The sequence below is a fragment of the Dipodomys ordii genome, unplaced genomic scaffold (assembly GCF_000151885.1).
Source record: "Dipodomys ordii isolate 6190 unplaced genomic scaffold, Dord_2.0 Scaffold71, whole genome shotgun sequence".
Classification (NCBI taxonomy): Eukaryota; Metazoa; Chordata; class Mammalia; order Rodentia; family Heteromyidae; genus Dipodomys; species Dipodomys ordii.
The window spans coordinates 2,182,540-2,200,683 of record NW_012267287.1 but is presented as its reverse complement, the minus strand read 5'-3'; the positions used below and the strand labels follow the sequence as shown (position 1 = coordinate 2,200,683).

At 66.2% G+C, this 18,144-nt stretch overlaps 2 protein-coding genes across 2 annotated transcripts in view; one reads left to right on the top strand and one right to left on the bottom strand.

The window, feature by feature from the left end:
• Window positions 1–3,250, top strand: part of Lrpap1 (low density lipoprotein receptor-related protein associated protein 1) — a 10,311-nt gene extending 7,061 nt beyond the window's left edge. The window contains exons 6-8 of the mRNA XM_013023949.1: window positions 737–819; window positions 1,902–2,078; window positions 2,880–3,250. Coding sequence (XP_012879403.1) covers window positions 737–819; window positions 1,902–2,078; window positions 2,880–2,942 — 323 coding nt within the window. The 3' untranslated portion in view covers window positions 2,943–3,250. The remainder of the gene's footprint in view (window positions 1–736; window positions 820–1,901; window positions 2,079–2,879) is intronic.
• Window positions 3,251–9,325: 6,075 nt separating this feature from the next.
• The window catches only part of Dok7 (docking protein 7), an 18,700-nt gene continuing 9,881 nt past the window's right edge, over window positions 9,326–18,144 (bottom strand). Inside the window, exons 4-7 of the mRNA XM_013023918.1 lie at window positions 17,463–17,663; window positions 12,409–12,528; window positions 11,224–11,352; window positions 9,326–10,047 (exon numbers count right to left, since the gene is read on the bottom strand). Of these exons, the coding sequence (XP_012879372.1) occupies window positions 9,326–10,047; window positions 11,224–11,352; window positions 12,409–12,528; window positions 17,463–17,663 (1,172 nt within the window). The remainder of the gene's footprint in view (window positions 10,048–11,223; window positions 11,353–12,408; window positions 12,529–17,462; window positions 17,664–18,144) is intronic.

The window sequence follows — 18,144 nt, the reverse complement described above, 5'->3', positions numbered from 1 at the left end:
CCCCTCCTCCTCCTCCTCTTCCTCCCCGCCTCCTCCCCCGCCTCCTGCCCCTCTTCCTCCTCCTTCCAGACAGTATCTCTCAGGCCGTAGATGCAGTGAGCTCTCCTGGTGGGCCTGGGCTCATGCCACCTGCTATGGAGGCAGTACCCCTCCCGTGCTGGGGGGAGGGGGAGGGTCAGACACGGTCAGCCACGTCCCCTCGAGACCCCTCTCCCAGGCAGCTGCAGTGAGGGGTGCCTGGGCCTTGCGCTGCCCCTGGCAGCCAGAAAGGTCGAGGGGGGGAGGAGCAAAGGTGGAGATGTGGGGGCCTGTGCCAGGTTCTCTGTGTCTGCCCATTCGCTGGGCAGGAGTGGAGGAGCTGGTCTGTGTGCAGCCCCGCCCTGGGCCTGTGGCCTGGACAGCCCCGGCCAAGTGCAGGCGCTGGGCACGCACAGGCCCTGGCACCCCGCAGCTCACACCTGCCTTGGCGGCAGGGCACGCCGGTGGGCGCAGTCACAGGCGGGCAGACAAGTCAGGGCCCAGAGGCCGCCTCACTGGGCCGGGAAGACTGCTCAGGCACAGGTCAGCCGGTCCTGGGTGCGCCGGATGGGCGCCGGAGTGTGCCTGCACACTCAGGCCCACTCACGCCCTCCGTGCACACCAACACACATCCCTGTGGCACTCGCACACACTTTTCCCTTGGCCTGGGCAAGGACTGAGGCGTGCCCACCCAGACAGGTGCCCTGCTCTCCTGCAGAGTTCGAGGAGCCCCGAGTGATCGATCTGTGGGACCTGGCCCAGTCCGCCAACTTCACCGAGAAGGAGCTGGAGTCATTCCGGGTAAGCCAGCGCGAGGTGCTGCCGGCTCCTGACACCACCCTCCCACCCGCTCTCCTGCCCCCGGAGGTCTGAGGCTGCTGGCTTTGCCCTGACACTTCTCCTTCATGCCTCCACCCGCATCCCATCCTCTGTGGTGCATGTGCCGATGAGCACAGCCCCCCTCCCAGGCCCCCCACAGCCCACACGCAGTGTCGCCCACAGGCAGCGCCCAGCTCCAGGCTCCCACACGTTTGGGGGCCGTGAGGGGCAGGGCCACGTCCTGATGGGGGCTGTGAGCATGTGCCACATGGCCAGACGCTGGCAGCCACTGTGGCGTCAGGACCTGAGGTCTCCAGGAGGCCCTGAGGACATTGACTGCCGAATGTGTGCCCCAGACAGCGGCAGGGCGGGCAGGCGGGGCCCGCGGCTCCTGCTGCGCTCCCGGTGAGGTGCTGGCAGGGGAGGTGGCAGCGGCAGGAGCCCCGCAAGCCCAGCTGCTGCCCTCGGTCCTTGCAGGTACGCTGGGCTCACCAGGGGGGCCCCAGGCTCAGGGTCCTCGCTGTAGATGTGGGAGGGAGGGCTGAGAGGATGGAGGGGAAGCCCAGAACTGCTGTGCAGAGGTGGACAGCAGAGCCCAGGAGGGCCTTGGCAGTTGAAGGAGGAGGGCAGGGGACTACAGGAGATTCGGTCCACCTGGGGCTGCCAGCCCAGATAGGTGGGGGCTACAGAAGGGAAGGCAAGGACTGGCCTCAGGGCACCTCAGTAAAGCCAGGCGTCAGCCTGTTGGGCAGCGAGACCAGGAAAAGACCCGATGCCCAGCAGGCTGGGGCGCCATTGCCAGAGACAGTGCGTCTGGGCACAAGAGTGACAGCCCCAGCAGGTCAGGGTGACGAGGAGGAAGCCAGGGGCTGCGAACCAGCGCCTGGGCAGCACAGCGTCCCCGGCGTCCGTGGGAGCCCCCCGTGTCGCAGCGCCCAGTGGTCACACCCCGCCCACTCTGCAGCGAGCTGCCCAGCCCGGAGCCGGTGCCCGCGGAGGGGCTGGGGGCCAGGGCAGCTCGCTCTACCCCTGGAGGAAGTGAAGCTGTGACACTGTAACTCTAGGAGGAGCTTAAGCACTTCGAAGCCAAAATCGAGAAGCACAACCACTACCAGAAGCAGCTGGAGATTTCCCACGAGAAACTGAGGCACGTGGAGGGCATCGGTGACCAGGAGCACATCAGCCGCAACAAGGAGAAGTACACGCTGCTGGAGGAGAAGACCAAGGAGCTGGGCTACAAGGTGGGTGTGCGTGTGGCCCCGGGCCCCGGGCTGGGGCTCACAGAGGGACCCGTGTGTGGAAGGCCGCTCTCGCCCTGCTGGCCCCAGCCAGAGACCCCGTGGACGTGCAGGACCAGAGGCTGGAGGCAGACAGGGCCTGGGGCCCAGGGTGCGCCTAGGAGAGAGGCCTTCCCCAGGGTCCTGGCCCCGAGGGGTTCAGGAGAGCCCCGGAGCAGGGCAGGTACCCCACGAGTAGGTGCCCCCAGGCGCCCCAGCCCAGGGCCTTCCCCCATTCATACCAGGGAAGCGTTGATTTTTCAGAATGACGGCAAGCTGGGTGTTAGTTTCTGTCCTTTGTTTTTGTGAACCTGGGGCCTTGCACTTGCAAGGCAGGTGCTGATTTCTAGCTCGCTAGCTTCTTCCTCGGCTTCGGCGCTTTGGTCGTGTTTCAGGCACGGTCTTGCTCTCTGCTGGGGCCCAGCCTGCACATGATCTTCCCACTCCCACTTCCCGCGCCGCTGGGGTGACCGGCGTGGCCCAACTCCCGCAGCTGCTCAGGGTTTGCCCTGGCTGGTCTGACTAGACCTCCCTGTCTCCGCCCCAAGAAGCTGCTGCTCACGTGAGAGCCGCTCCGCCGGCCTCGCTGGGTTTGTTTTCCACATTGCTTGGTGGTGGTTTTTGAGTTGACGCTGGGTGTCTTTTATCGCGCACCTGTGGCGGGTTCTGTGCAGGTGTGTCTTCAGCGCAGTGCCTGTTTTCAGCGGTCCCGTCCTGTGCAGTAATCTCACCGCAGTGCCCACTGACCACTGTCCCCGTCCACAGGTGAAGAAGCATCTGCAGGACCTGTCCAGCCGGGTCTCGCGGGCACGGCACAACGAGCTCTGAGGACCGAGCTGCCACTCGGGAGGCCCAGTGCGACTCTCGAGCACCACAGGGATGCACCGGCGTCTGCGGGGACGACGGCCAGGCCGCGCCCTCACCACGGCAGAGAACAGCTCCCCGCACACCCATCCAAGCATGTCTCAGACCGTGCCCCGTCCGGCCTCCGGCTGGTGGAACTTCCTTGTTCTCCAACCTGGATGGAGTGCAGTGCCAGTGAGACAGGATGGTTCCCCACGCACCATCCCCACACTCTGCCACTGGAGACGTTACTTAAAGATGTCCTTAAAGTACAGTGCCGTGTTCCAACCTTCTGCTGATGCCTGGTCTAGAGCAGCCCCACGGGGAGGTAAACCAGAGGGAAGGAGCCGGGTTGCTTCTCATCCTCTCCTTCTGGCCCCTTGCCCCAGGTCCCTGCCCTCCCTCCACCCTCAGTGGTCTGGCCATTAGGAGGTGAAATGTGGGACAGAGATAGTAGCGAAAAGCCCACGATCTTCATGGAGAGCGGAGCTATAATGGCACCGCAGCCCTGCCTGCAGCTCCAGGGCCTCCAGAGACCCTAATAGGCTCATATGCAGCACCAGTGCCCCGTCCCCGAGGAGGGGACGCAACCAGGACCTCTGCTGGCACCAGGCCCTGGCCTGGCCTCGCACAGGTTGGGAGCTGGAGCCGAGAAGAGGCTCGCTGGATCACAAGATCGCTGGATCGCCGATCGCAGCTCAGGGATTGAGATCTGCCACCCAGGATTATCCACCTGGCCCTGATGTGGAAGAGCCTTGAGGCTGAGGCATGCTGACACCCGTGGGATGGGCACCCATGCAGCACGGCTGCGTGGGGTCCCAGGTAGGGGAGCACACGGGCGCACGCAGTGCAGGGTCGCGGGTCGGGGCGCACACAGGCTCCCATGCAGTACCGTAGTGCCTGCTCATCGCCAGTGTCTGCTGCCACTGGGCAGGGCTGCAGCTGCCCGGAGACCCGCAGTGTCTGAGCCCAGCGACAGGCCCGTCTGCCAGGGCTTCCACACTGGACTTGAGGCTCACTGTCTAAGGACTGAGCTGAGACCCAGCCCAGAACAAGAAACAGGCAGGGAAGCCCAGGCTCAAAGCCGTATCAGCTGCCTCCAACCCCCAGGGGCCCAACGCACAGACCTCCTGAAGCCTTATGGGCTCACTGGGGACAGGGCCAAGACAAGAGGGAGCCACCAGCTCCTGCTGAGGTCCTGGGAGAGGCCCCTGGCCCGAGCGGCTGGGGCACAGCAGGGAGCCCTTTACTCCAGAATGCCCATCTTCTCTGGGTCAGGGAGACGCCACGTGCCCCCCCCAGGCCTCAGGATCCTCGGGGAGCTGCTGTGAGGAAGTCCTGACCTGGACCCCTGAGGGAGTCCACATACCCACACACACCACCCAGCACACTGAATCCTGGGCCAGGAGCCACACAAAACCTCACACCGTCATGGAAACAATATGCATTGCTAAACATGGTGTTGCCTGGTGGGTCCCAGGAACGGCAGCAGTCAGCTAAGTCCGGCCCCGGCACTGACATGGGGCCTGCCTGTCCCAGCTGCTGGGCACTGTGGCCAGAGTGGCACGGCCCAGGCAGTGGCGGCCCAGCCGAGCACAGCAGTGGGGGCCACTGGCAGGCAGGCTGGTGGGGCACAGGTCCTTCTGCCACGGGTACTGTGCCTCCCGGGGCCCCGAGACATTCCTGCCAGGACAGGGCTGTGGTCTGGTCACCTGCAGCACAGGTGAGCAGCTGCTGGCCGCGCATGCTCGGAGATGCTGTGTTGGGTGGCAGGAGTTGCCTGGCCTCAAGAGGATCTTGTCCAAGCCAAAGGAGGCTCAGCCCCGGGCGCCCGTGCGGTGGGTTGAGCCGGTGTGGGCGCACAGCCTTCCGCCTGCTCTCCCTGGCCACGGGAGTGGCTGCACGCGCCCCTGTGGCGGGCCGGTTCCGTCCTGTGCCGGGGCCTCACGGCAGGGCTGCCTTCCCCCGCTGCGCCAGTTCAGACAGCCGCTCCTCCCGCGTCCGCGCGTGCCGGGCCCCCACGCGGTGCGCCGTCTCCGTGGCCACAATGTCAATCTGGGCGTACCGGGAGGCACCGGCCCCTGCAGGAAGGCCAAGGCCGGGGTGAGCAGAGCCCCAGCTGCCCCCACACACCTCCAGGGCACCAGTCAGAAATGGACGCCTGGGCCTGCAGCCTAAGGGGCCTGCATGAGGCTGGGCCAGGCTGGTAGGAAGGGCTACAGCCAGGCCAGATGCGAGGTCCCTGCGGAACGTACCTCGCACGCGGGGGCCGGCTGCCGGGAGCTCCAGTCCCATGTAGTGCAGCTGCTGCGGGGAGGCGGGGCTCGCCGGGAGGTTCACGTAGGTGCGCGTCTCCCCGCGTGCTCTCTGGGGCCCTGGGCTGTCAGCGGTGGGGGCCGGGGAATCTGTGGGAAGGAGGGGCTCTGAGCCCCTGCGGGCCCCGGGGAGGGGTCGCTCCGCCGAGAGCTGCCCGCCCCCTCTCCCATCCCCACCTCACCCAGCCCTGCAGCCCCCCCCTTCTCCATTTTCCTGGATCCACGTCCAGCTCTGGCCCAGCACGAGCCCCAGGGCCGGCCGGCCTGTCCTCTGACCCCTGCTGTGTCCTGGCCATCCCTCCTCAGCTCACCCACCCCTCCCCTGGCCAAAGCCCCCCAACCCTCCGTGTGCGTAACGCCTCCCTTGTCCATGGGCTGCCTGCATGGACCGGCTCCTCGCCCCAGGCCCGCAGAAAGGCTTCTCCAGTGCCCCCTCACGGCTCTGTCCCCGGCCCCGGGGGAGGGGCTGCCAAGGGCATCCCCTGCTCGTCTGTCGTGGGAGGCCGCAGGGCTCTCATGGGCAGGCAGCACACACGGGCACCCAGCCCCTGTGCCCCTGACCGCTGGCCGCCCGGAGGCGCTTGAGCTACGATCGCTTCCGCCTACTCCAAAGACAGTTCTGAGGTGACAGCGCATTACCAGGCCCAGCCGCCCGCTTGACACGGGCTAAGCACGCTCCAGGCCACAGCCGAGGGAGACCCGCAGGCCAGGGGGAGATGGCCCCCCCCGGCTCTGTACAGCGGTGGGCAGGGGGGCTTCACAAAGACCCAAAGACACCTGCCCCTTCGGATGGATCTCCACCGGGGGAGTAAAGGGGTCCAGGGCTAAGGCAGGGTGGGGGGTGTTGAGGGGGAAGGGGCTGGTCTGCGCCCTGCTTCCTGTGGAGCTGGGGCCCTGGGTTCCTGCGTCCTCCTTTCAGGGGGTGAGAGGTGCTGTGTTAGCCCCACCCAACCCCTTCCTGCTCCGCCTCCCTGCTCATCTGAGCAGGACCCCCCCAACCCCCCCCCGCCACTCGCATCTGCTGCCCGCCGCCCTTGCCCGGCAGGATCTGACCTTCAAGCTGGGCTGCACATACCTGACCCCCACTCCTCCCACCCCTACGATGGGCCAGGGTCAGGGCCAGGAGCCTACCTGGACTCGGCATGGGGGGTCCCTGGGGTGGGGCAGCAGCTCCCTAAATCAAAGAGAACAGGGTCAGTGCCTGCCCAGCATCCCCTACATTCTGCCCTCCTGGCCCAGGTCTGGGAGGCCTGCGCCCGCAGCAGGGGAGGCCAGCCCTGGAGCCCGCTCAGTATCTTGTGGATCCTTTGTTCCACGGCCCCTCCAGCCTGCTATCGCCCGACAGCACAGCGGCTCTGCACTGGAGGCCTTGGACACTGTGGACAGGAACTCTGAGCCCGTGGGAAACCTAGGACCCCGCCCCCCAAAACCTAACCCCTCCTCATGGTGCCTGTAGTCTATTTTAGAATTCCATGCTCTGTGGCCTCAGGGCCCTGGCCCACGCTCTGGCCGCCAGCCGGGGTGGCCGCAGATGAGGCACACAGCCTCTCATGTGCGCAGGGTACACATGACAGAATCTGGGAGCGCACAGGGCAGGGCAGGAGGGGGCCCACTGCAAGGTGGTCACTGTCACACAGGTAGAAGAAGGTGGGGTCTGAGCCAGCGAGGGCTGCTGGCACCCCAGGCCCCCCAGAAAGGCCCCCCTCCTTTGGCAGGTAAGGAGCCCCAGCACCAGGGAGGCAGCGGCCTGGTCGCAATCCCTCACGGGGTGGAGAGAGCTGGAAGGGGGTTTGCATGCAACACCGGTCCAGGCCGTACTTGAGGACAAATGTCCATAGTGGATCTAGCCACAGGCACGAGGCCGTGGGCCTTGAATGGCAGCCTCTAGGATGATACGGGCCCCACCACACGCCCAGGTTCTGCTGGGGCGCAGGGGTGTACCGCGGGGTGAAGCGAGCCCATCCCTGGGGCCCAAACCAGGCTGGACCCACATGCACTGCGTGTTCGGGGCCTGGGCCGCTGCCGGGAGACAGTGGGTGCCCTTGGTACAGCCAGGGCTGAGGCTCTCCTGTGCACATGGCGCCCAGGAAAAGGCCAGTCCACCCTCCTTGGAGTGAGCATGTCTCCACCTTGTCCAGCCCTCCCCCACCCCACCCCGGTCCAGCTCCTCTATCCAGGCCAGGCCAGTGAGGGCTGAGACCAGGGTCCCCGTAACCTGGCTCCATCCTTGCCCTCCCTCTCCCCGGCCCCCCTCCCTCTCTCTACCCTCTGCCCCCTCCCCCCAGTGCCCTCTGCCTGTCTCAGGGGGTGGGCCTGTGTCTCAGGGGAGGTGAGAGTGGGTATGGCGGGGAGGGCCGAGCCAGGCTGAGGCCAGGGCCCGCAGGCTGTCCCCAGACCCCCGTGCCCGGAGCTGCAGCCCTTCCTCTGGTGGGAAGGTGGGCAGAGGCCCCCAGACCCTCCTGTTGGCCTGCAGCTGTGGGACACGGGTACCGCATCAGACCCTCCATGTAGCCCCAGTGGTGGAGACGGCTCCCCATCGACAGAAGAGGAAACTGAGGCTCAGAGAGGCGTGATGACTTGCAGGGCCTCCCAGCCAGTGGGTGGTGGGTGTGGCCAAGCTCAACCCCCAAACCCTGTCCTTCCCCAGGGGACAGAACTACAGGAGCCGGGGCGCCCATTCCCAGCAGGGCAGTGGGCAGGGCTGTCTAGGCCCTGGGGCTGGGCCTCCTAGGAGAACAGAACAGGTCCGAGCCATGAGAGTGCCCACCCTAGCCTGGACACGGGTGCCCCAGGCCCGAACCCGAGGGTCCCCTAAAGGCTTCAATCCCGCGGCCAGTGAATCACAGAAACACGCACACACCGCAGCCCGTGCCCGCATGCGCTGCACACACACGGCTCCCAGCGGCGGGGCTGTCCAGAGCTGCCTGTCCACACGTCCTCAATCCTGGGCTCAGGCTGTGGCACGCGGGCTGGGTGGGCAGGCACAGGCTTCACAGGGAGGCCCAGCAGCGAGGACGAGTTTCCAGAGCTTTGCCAGATGCAAAAGGACAAGGCGATAAGAAAAGAAAACTTTATTTCCTGCCTAAGAATGTGTTACACAAGGTCAGGTTTTAGAAGGTGAAGGACAACGACATCAGCCAACAATGCCAGTTCAGCGCGGTCTCTGCAGGCGAGCTGGCCGCGGGGCAGGGCACTGCACAGGTGACCAGAGGAGCCCCCTGGGGAGCTCAGTCGGAGTGGGCACAGCCACGCCTCAGGGACCAGGAAGGACTGAGCTGGAGTGACCTAGGATCAGGGCTTGGGGACCCCCAGTCCTCCAGCTGGCCCCAGCAGAACGCAGGAGGCTGTGTCAGGAGCTTTGGTGTGGACACTTCCAGGAGGCTGGCCTGACCAGCCTGGACCCCTGCCCAGCCCACAGGACCCAGGGAAAAGCTGATGTGCAGACACAGGGGGTCAGAGTCTCGAGACACAGACCCTGCAAGTCATGGAACCTCCTGAGCGCCAGTGTCTCCCGCGGGACAGGACGCGTGCCCACCTGAGTGCCGTGGGAGCAAATGCGCGAGGTTGGGCGACACACGTCTGCGGGCCAGGGTGGGCGGACGGAGGTGGCCTCGGGGGCTGTGGGCTGGGGCAAGGGGAAGCGGGGAGAGGGGGAGCTGGGCTTGGGGTTTTCGTGGGAAGTGTGTGTGCACTCAGAGGTGACCAGGAATGGCAGGGGGAATGGGTCATTCAGGAAGTGGGCAGTGGACCTCAACCCAGCCCCCCAGGGGCCTCCAGGCCTTAGCATGAACTGACAGCCACGGCCTACACCTGCGCCCCCTGCACCCCATCCTCAGGGCAAGGAAAAGCCCAGGGGAGCTGAGCCTGGGGGCTCTGGCCCCTGCCCATAAACTCCCAGGGGACAGCTAGGGGTTGTTACTGCCCCAGGCCTTCTCCACAGGTCCAGCGGCTTCCAGAAACAGCATGGCACACCCCTCTGAGAGGCCAGCACCCCGCCTTTCCCATGTGGAAGGCAGGCCCAGGCTCCTCTCAGCGCGGGGCCCATGTGCGGGCTCAGGGAGGGGGCTTTACCTGGAGTCCTCCACAGACTGGACACGCCGCAAAGAAAGCTGTTGGTGGCCGGGCGTGGGGGCCGCCCGCTTCCCAGGGCTCTCCGGGGGCTGGGCTGGGCTGCGAGGCCTCGCCTCCCGGGGTCTCTGTCGTCTGTCCCTGCTGCCTCGCTCCCGGCCAGCCTGAGGGACACACGGTGGGGTCCGCGCCGCGGTCAGGGGCGTCCTGGAAGGCCGGGCTGGCGTCCCACGGGGCCTGGCGCAGGCTGCGGGGTGTGTCGTAGTGATGGCGCAGCGAGCTGGGCACTTGGTACCCGGCCGCACCCGGCGGGCAGGCACACAGCGTGTGCTCCGGGGCCCCAGCCGCCTGTGGCAGGCTGAGCAGTGAGCCGAACTCCTCCGCGGCCCGCCACACATCCAGGCTGCTGCCTGCGTAGGAGGAGAAGCTGCCGGAGTAGGAGGAGTGGCTGCCCGTGGCGATGCCGCTGTCCGAGGAGCTCTGGCGGCCGACCTCCTGCAGCTGCCGTGGCCGGAGCGGCTTGGGGGGCGGCCTGGAGGTGCCCGGCGTGGCCTCCCCCGGGCCCTGGGCGGCTGTCAGCCCCGGCCCCTCCCGCGATGCGCTGGCTGAGAGTGAGGACTGCTCTGGCCACGCGGTGAGCCTGCTGCTGGCGCTGATGTCTGAGTGGCTGGCCTCGGAGGAGGAGCTGGACAGGCTGCGGTCCTCCCCTGAGACAAGAGCAAGGCGCTGGGGCCAAGACGGCATCCCCCCCCTCCCGGGCCCCTGTACTTGGAGCTTGGACAGTAAATGCAGTACCCCCATCCCCACCCGCTCAGGACAGTGCCCCGGGCAAGCTCTGGCCTGGGCCTGGGCCTCCGGCGTCTCCCTCCCCCTTGGCCACTGTCCTGGTCCCGGCTCTGGCCTCTCCGTGGACCTTGCACCCCCCCACCTCTGCCCTTGAGTCCATCCCACAGCAGCGACCTGGCCTTTCTCCCTGTGCAGCCCCTCTACCCAGGACCTGAGGCCTGGCTCAGTGTTCACACCCTCTGCCTTCAGCCCAGGTCCCTGCCTCCCCCTGCCAGTGCCTGAGCCAGCCCAGCCCCCTCCCAGCCCCAGGGCATCGGCCAGCACATCCATGCATGGACACCCCTTCCCTCGCCACTCCTCGGACAGGAACACAGCTAGCTAGGGGTCCAGGTCCACCCACCCCACCTCTCAGCTCCCCACGTGCCTGTGAGGACTCCCAAATGGAAACCAGATGTGAGATCCCCAAGAGGAAACTCATTGCTGGCTTGAGCCTCTGTGTGTCTACCACCAGGACCAGGATGCTAGGAGGGGGGGCCATGTCCTCCCGGGACAGGGCCCCAGGGGACAGGCCCAGGGCACAGGCACTCGGGACAGGCCCCCAGGGGACAGGCCCAGGGCACAGGCACTCGGGGTCAGGCACTCGGGGTCAGGCACTCGGGGTCAGGCACCCAGGGGACAGACCCAGGGCACAGGCACTCGGGGTCAGGCACCCAGGGGACAGGCCCAGGGCACAGGCACTCGGGGTCAGGCCCCCAGGGGACAGACCCAGGGCACAGGCACTCAGGGTCAGGCACCCAGGGGACAGAGCTTCCAGCCTGCATTCAACAAAGGTTTGTAGGGAATGGAGTGCATGAATGAGTGAGCAGGAGGGAGGATGAAGGAATGAGTGGATGTAGAGGGAGGAAGGAAGGAAAAACAAGGGAAGAAAGAACAGGTGGGAGGAAAAAGGAAGGGAAAAGGAGGAGGGAGGGGAGGGAGGCGCTAACAGTATGGGAGAAGACTTGGTCTCGGACACAGACAGGTCCCTGCCTAAGCCCCGGCTGCGCTGCGAGGAGGGCTGTGGCTGGGCTGGGCCTGGGCTGGGCCCGCTGCCCTACCTCCGCCGCCCGGCCGGCCCGCGTAGGAAAGGAGGCTGAGCCGCTTCTCCAGCTCCAGAGCTTCCAGGGCCTCCTGGGCCTCCTGGGCCCCGCGCTCCTCCAACGCCGAGGGCCCCCCAGGGCCGGGGTCTGCGCAGAGACAAGGGTCAGGGAGGGGGCCCGGACAGCCCGGGCAGCGTGCACCCCAGTTTCAGCCATGGGTTCCAGAAAGGAAGGGCCAAGAAATGCTGAGGCTGCCTCAGGACCTTACCCCGGTGACATGAAGGAAGAAGAGAGGGGCTCTCTCCCTGGGAACCTGCCCCTGCCCGTGCCGTGCCATGCCCCCACGGGTCTCCGAGTCCTTCATACTGGGACTGGAGGCACGGCACAGTGGGCAGAGCACACACGGGTCAGAATTTGAGTTCCCATCTCAGAAAATAAAACACAATCCTCCAGCCGGTCACAAGCACGTTAGCAGCCACGGCAGGGACGCTGCTGGGTCGCCAGCAGAGGGCGAGCTGACTGGGCCAGCACAGTGGCTTTGTCCTCCCTCGCAATGGACACACCGGCCATGGTCCCACCACAGGACCGGCCCCACACTCTGTCCTCCAGACCCCCGAGGCATGGGAGGAGACAAAGGCCCTCAGGCGCTACGGCCACTCCTGTGGGGCTGCCCCTGGATCACAGGATGAACATTGTCCCCACCCCCTGGGGACCCTCCACACCAGCCCTGGCCCAGTCCTGCTTCGTGCCCCCCAGTGCCTCTGGGCCTGTGCACTCGTTAGGTCCTACTGCGTACCCACCAGGAGTTCGTGAAGCAGGGTGCCCTGACCACATGGGGAGGACAGGCAGGAGGCTCAGAGGGGTCCGGGGGACCCCCCCCAGTGATCCTGAGACCTTACACACCTACACAAAGCAGCTGCATGCCCAGACCCCTGGCCACAAGCAAGCCTGCTGTCCACACCCGGGTGAGCTCGGGGAGGCGCCGGCCTGCCTCAGGGATCAGGGTCGGGGGTCTTACCACCCAGCCGCGGCAGCCGTGGCGTCACCCCCCCCCCAAGAGCAGACCCCATGGGGGAGATGCTGGGTCTGACATCCCTGACGGTCCCTCGGGGAGCCCAGCTACCCAGCGGCATGCTGCCCCAGACTTTGCCCAAGGCTGTACGCAAAAGCGGGCAGCCGCCTCAGCAGCCAGGCAGCTGGTACCTGGGAGCACCGGCCGCAGCCCGAAGGGGCCCTTGGTCGGGGAGATGCCTCGCACGATGCAGTCAAACAGGAAGCTGATCTGCTCCCCCTCGGCGGAGCACAGGAAGAAAACGCCAGCCCCTGCGGGGAGAGCACAGCCAGGGCATCAGAGCCTAGTCCCACCCAGGGGAAGGGGGGTCCGTGGGCCCCAGCGTGAGAACGGGGGTCTGGCGGGGGGTCCGTGGGCCCCAGCGTGAGAACGGGGGTCTGGCAGGGGGTCAGTGGGTCCCAGCGTGAGAACGGGGGTCTGGCGGGGGGGTCAGTGGGTCCCAGCGTGAGAACGGGGGTCTGGCGGGGGGGTCAGTGGGCGTGAGAACGGGGGTCTGGCGGGGGGGTCAGTGGGTCCCAGCGTGAGAACGGGGGTCTGGCGGGGGGGTCAGTGGGTCCCAGCGTGAGAACGGGGGTCTGGCGGGGGGTCAGTGGGTCCCAGTGTGGGAACGGGGGTCTGGCGGGGGGTCAGTGGGTCCCAGTGTGGGAACGGGGGTTCTGGTAAGGTGGGGGCAGCCTCGGGGAGCGCGGCTGCCGGGAGTGGCAAACCCCGGCCCCGGTCCCATTAGGTGACCTCTGGCCACCGGGAAAGTAATCTAGGGGCGTTTGTCCAATACGTGGCCGGGGTGGCACGGACGTGCAGCCACCCGGAGCCCACCGTCCTCCCCACGGTAACCGCGCTCTCCTCCTGGAGCCCCGAGAGCGGTGCATCCTGACACCAGCTCCACCCTGCCACCACTCAGCCAGGCAAGGACCTGCTCGCCACCAGCCGCAGCCACGCGGGCAGAGGGCGCGGCGGGCGCTCGCTGCCACAGGAGAAGCCCAGGGCCGTGAGTCAGCACGGAAGGCACCCAGCCACGTGCCGCCAGGCGCCCGCGGGCCTCCCGCTGGGCCCGAGCCCCAGCCAAGGGTGAATGAAATCCCTCGCTGGCCGAGTGAATGGAGAGGCCAGGCGGGCAGAGCCTCTGGGGACAGCCGCTGGGCACAGTGTCCCCACGCAGGAATCCTGCCCGCCTCCCAGCTTCTGCCCGTTGCCCAAAGAAAGGCACACAGGGGCTGTGCGGGTAACTCCTGGAGACAGCAGGGCTCAAGACTCTGCCTTCCAGTCACCTCTGCCTCCCTGGACGTGGGCTGGGCCTGGACAGGGCCTCAGCCATCCCCGACACAGCAATGCTGTCTGAGCGGCCACCCCAGCCCGACGGCAGGGGTGGAGGCCCCCGAGCGGCTGCTCCAGGGCCCTCAGGGGAGGACCGAGCCCTGGGGCTGCTGCAGCTTCATTCATGGAGTGCCCCCACGCAGGGTGACCCAACAGTGTCACTCCAGCCTCAGAGAGGAGTACACTGAGGCCCAGACAGGGCAAGCTGCAGTCTGCAGTTGCAGAGTCCATCAGTAGACCCACGCCCAGTCCCCTGAGCCCATGTGGTCCTGCCTGGCATCACACAGCTGCTGGTTCACTCGGGGCAGGGGGCTGCTACGGACCAGAAGCGAGCTGGATGCTCAGGGGGCTCCCTGGCTCTGAAAGGCCCGCAGGGGTGGGCACAGCAGGCGGGGTGGGCGCAGCAGGACGGGTGAGCGGACAAGGACAGCGTCCAGGACCTGAGGCAGAGGGCCTGTGAGCATCATCTGCTGGCCAGCTCATTGCTGCGTCTCTGCTCCGTGCCACTTGGTGAAGGCGCAGCCAGTCTGGCCCCAGCCCTCACGAAAGGCCAGGCTTCTAATCCCGAGCTTACAGACAGCTGGCAGAGGCCAGGGGACAACCAGTCCCCCGACTATAAAAAACCACATTACCGAAGGGAGTGGAGCCGGCTCCGCATTCCACCGGGGTGTCTGCGGAGTGTCACGCTCCCCAAAAGATGCGCTCGCCTGGGCCTGGCCTGGAGGGCCCGGCCCTCCCCCCGCATGCCCCTTGGCCTGTAGATGTCCACCAGCCTTTCAAGACCCAGACTTTTATGACGTCCTCCCTGGCCACCAGCCCGGGGTGGCTGTGCTTCCCCTGCTCCCCATCCAGAGGCTGGGTCCTCCTCTTCCCGGGTCAGCCTATGGCTTTCCCTGAACCTCTTCCAGGTCAAGGCTGACCTCTTCCAGGTCAGCTACCATGCAAAAAAAAAAAAAAGTCCACCAGGCCACTCTACTGGACAAGAAAGCCCCTAATGGAAGTCCATGGGCGTCCCACCAGCAGCCTTGATGCCCTGGCCTCTGCTCCCACCCACCCCAAGTGCCACTGCCCAGTGGCTGGCCACCCCCTGGAGGGTAGAGATGGGTTGTTCCTGGTCCCCAGGGCTGCAAACAGCAGAGCTGAGTTTGGGGGTGTTAGTTAGGCAGCCACTGAGAACATGGAGAAAGGAGGACAGGAGCAAGAAAGGCTGTGAGGATGCGGAGCGGAGCGTCAGCTGCCTCCTCAGCTGGTGGCCAGAAGCTGTCCTGTCCATCACGGTGACAATACGCCCTTCACACGTGCACATGCCACACAGCTTTCCAAAGGCCCCGCAGGCCCCGGCCCCTTCCCGAGCACAGTCAGATGGTCCCTACTGGTTCCAGCAAGGGTCAGGGAGAGCCCCACGGTCACCCTGGCCCACGCCCACCGTGCGCAGGGCCACCACGGCTGTCCTGGGGGCCTGGCCCTCTGGCCCGGAGACCAGTAGGCGGGGGCACTTCTGACACACAGGAAATTGCTAAACTGGCAATAGGAGCAGCCTGAGGGTCTGGGGTGTTACAGGGTTGGGACAGGACTTCTAAGCCAGGCCAGGGAAGCAGGGCTGAGGCCTTTGCCCCCCCTGTGCTAGGCCAGGACCCAGCCCAGGGCTTCATTCGCAGACGATTCCTCCCCGCATCCCATAATGGGGACACACAGGAGGAAGGCAGAGCAAGACGCTGACCAGAGCCTGCAGACAGGTTGCCCAGCGTCACCTGGGGGACAAGGCCCGTCCCTGGCCACTCTTCTGCCCACAGCAAGCAGCTTGCCGCCAGCCAGCCCCCACGGAAGCGCAATGGTGGCCGCTGACAGCTGGCGGTGTCTGCGTCACCAGGCAGCTGGTCCTGTGCCACGGACCCGGCTTGCTGCCCACTTTGCCCGAGAAAGCCTTCTGTTCCTCGAGAAGAGACAGGAGGCTGGCCTCCAGTGCCCGTGTGGGTGGGTTCAGGGCAGAAGCCACAGAGCAGCGGACACGGACCGCTCGATGGCCGGGGGAGAGCCCTGTCAGCAGCCGTGTAGACGAGGTGTGGACGCTGAGCTCACCCAGCACCATCTGCAACAGAGGCATGGAGAGGCCTGTGGACAGGCCTGCTGTGCGGCCTGGGCTGCCCTGCCCTGGGCGATAGCCAGCCCAGGCCTCCCGGCCGGTGATGGCCTCAGACTCGCCTGGCAGCCAGGCACCGCTGGGTGGTACAGAGGGAGGCAGCGCCACCCAGACCCCAGCAGCAAGGGCTCCGGGAGGTGGACGGATGGCCCAGCCCAGAGGGTCGTGTACAGACAGCTGAACCCATTCCCGGCTTGAGAAGCCTCCAGGCCTGGGCGAGCAGTCGTTCACAAATGTCATGCCTCTGTGGCCCAGTGTCGGGGGACGGGGGACAGGAGAATCTGTGGCTAGGCCCCGGCGTGCAAGGGACCCCTTTCAGGAGCGGGGCAGAGGCGAGAAACAAGAGGTGAGGACTCAGTAAATCAGCCCAGGACTTTCTGTCCATCCTTAACGCTCAGCTTCCTCTGCATCCCGAGCTGCACCGCGCTCCGGCCCCGGCCACCTGTGCCCGACCTTGAGAAACGCCCCTCCCCACCACACGGGGCCCCTGATGCCAAGCGTGTTCAGACGGGCTTTCCGAAACGCAGTCTCTGCCTTCCCGCGGGGTCACAGCGATGGCAAGTACCCAGATCCTCGGGGCTCCCTGTGACACCACGGCTCTGTCTTCCTGACTACAGGTGGCCAGCACACAGACTTGGCCCCAAATTCTAGAACAGTCACAGCTGAATGGTGGCCTTTTAAAAGATATGTGCACAGGGGCTGGGAAGGTGGCTCCATGGTAGAGTGTTTGCCTCACATGCAGGAGGCACGAGGCCCTGGGTTCGATTCCTCAGCACCCCATAAGCAGAAAAAGCTGGAAATCTGTTTGCTCAATACCTTCACAGGTCTCCGGCCGGCGTGACTGTGTGTGTGTGACACACGGGCCCCAGAACCCAGTGCAGGCAGCGGGGCAGGAAGCCCCACCCTCGGCCCTTTCTGGATGTGGTCCTAAGTGGCCAGTGGGCAGCACGGCCCGTTCCTGCATGCACCAGGCGAGGCCCGAGCCTCCACTCACTCCCACACCGACAGGCGGGGTCCTAGCCTCCCCCTGCCCCCGAGACTGCCAGTCACACCTCCACCCAAGGTCAGGTGACAACCCGAAGCCAGCCCAGGAGCCAAGTGTGTGCTAGTGTGCACAGGTGTACGCTCCAGGCCCTGACCCCTGGCCCTGCTCTCTGAACAAGATAGCATGGAGACCACCTGCAGAAGCACAGTCCACGCCCGTGTCCACAGCCATGCAGAGAGCAGCTCGTGGGGCCGGGACACGCAGGCTCCACACAAAGGGTCTCGAGGTCCTCCCCACACGGCCACCGCTCCTCTCCCAGCCGTCAACTGGCCCTGCTTGCTCATCGCCTGCTGCGGTCCTGCCCTAACCCCCCGCCGTAGGGCTCGGGTGGCCCAGCCCTCTGCCCTGCACCTGCTCCACCCCGCACCTGCTCCGCCTGCACCTTGGCCCGAGAGGTCTCTGGCGGAGCCCCATCCGTGAACGCGTTGCTCTCCACATGGTACCCCGGCAGGGCCCCCTGGGCTTGCGTAACTCTTCCAGGGACCCCAGGCCCATGGCTCGTATGGAGGCCCTGTTCCCGAGGCTGCAGGCACCCCCACCAGACACCAAGGAAGAGCAGGGTGCTGGGCCCAGGCTGCACCCCGAACGACACGGCCGCCCAAGGGTCCCGAGGTCCGAGGAGCCGGCCCGCGCGGGGCGTGCTCGCTCGGGTGCACACAGGTCAGGGCCCGGCCCCGTGTACTTACAGTACCCACATCTGGTCCCGCCTTCAAAGATGAACCCATGTGGCACGGCCCCGTAGCGCCGGAGGTCAGGTAGCTTCCAGTGCCCCGAGACGGCCGGGGGGACGGCCCTGGCCAGCACCAGCGTGTCGTTGCACAGGTGCAGGGTGGCCGGCCCGCTCTCCAGCTTCGTGCCGGGGGCCACCGTCACGCGGAACCTGTGCACTGAGGGCGGACAGGACGGGGTGTCACCGGGCAGGGGCAGCGCCAGGGCGGCCACACACAGCCGCCCGCCTCCACGGCGAGCACCACAGCAACACAGCGGGCATCACCGTCACAAGGCGGGGCTGCCCCCGGGCCCCTCCTCAACACCTGCGTCCAGGAACTGCTTTAGGAATAGGCAAAGGGACCCGGATGACAACGGCTGGACACCCTCACACACACACACACACTGCTGGACACCACACACACACACACACACTGCTGGACACCACACACACACCCACTGCTGGACACCACACACACACACACACTGCTGGACACCACACACACACACACACACACTGTTGGACACCACACACATACACCCACTGCTGGACACCACACACACACCCATTGCTGGACACCACACACACAGACACACACTGCTGGACACCACACACACACACACAGACACACACTGCTGGACACCACACACACACACACA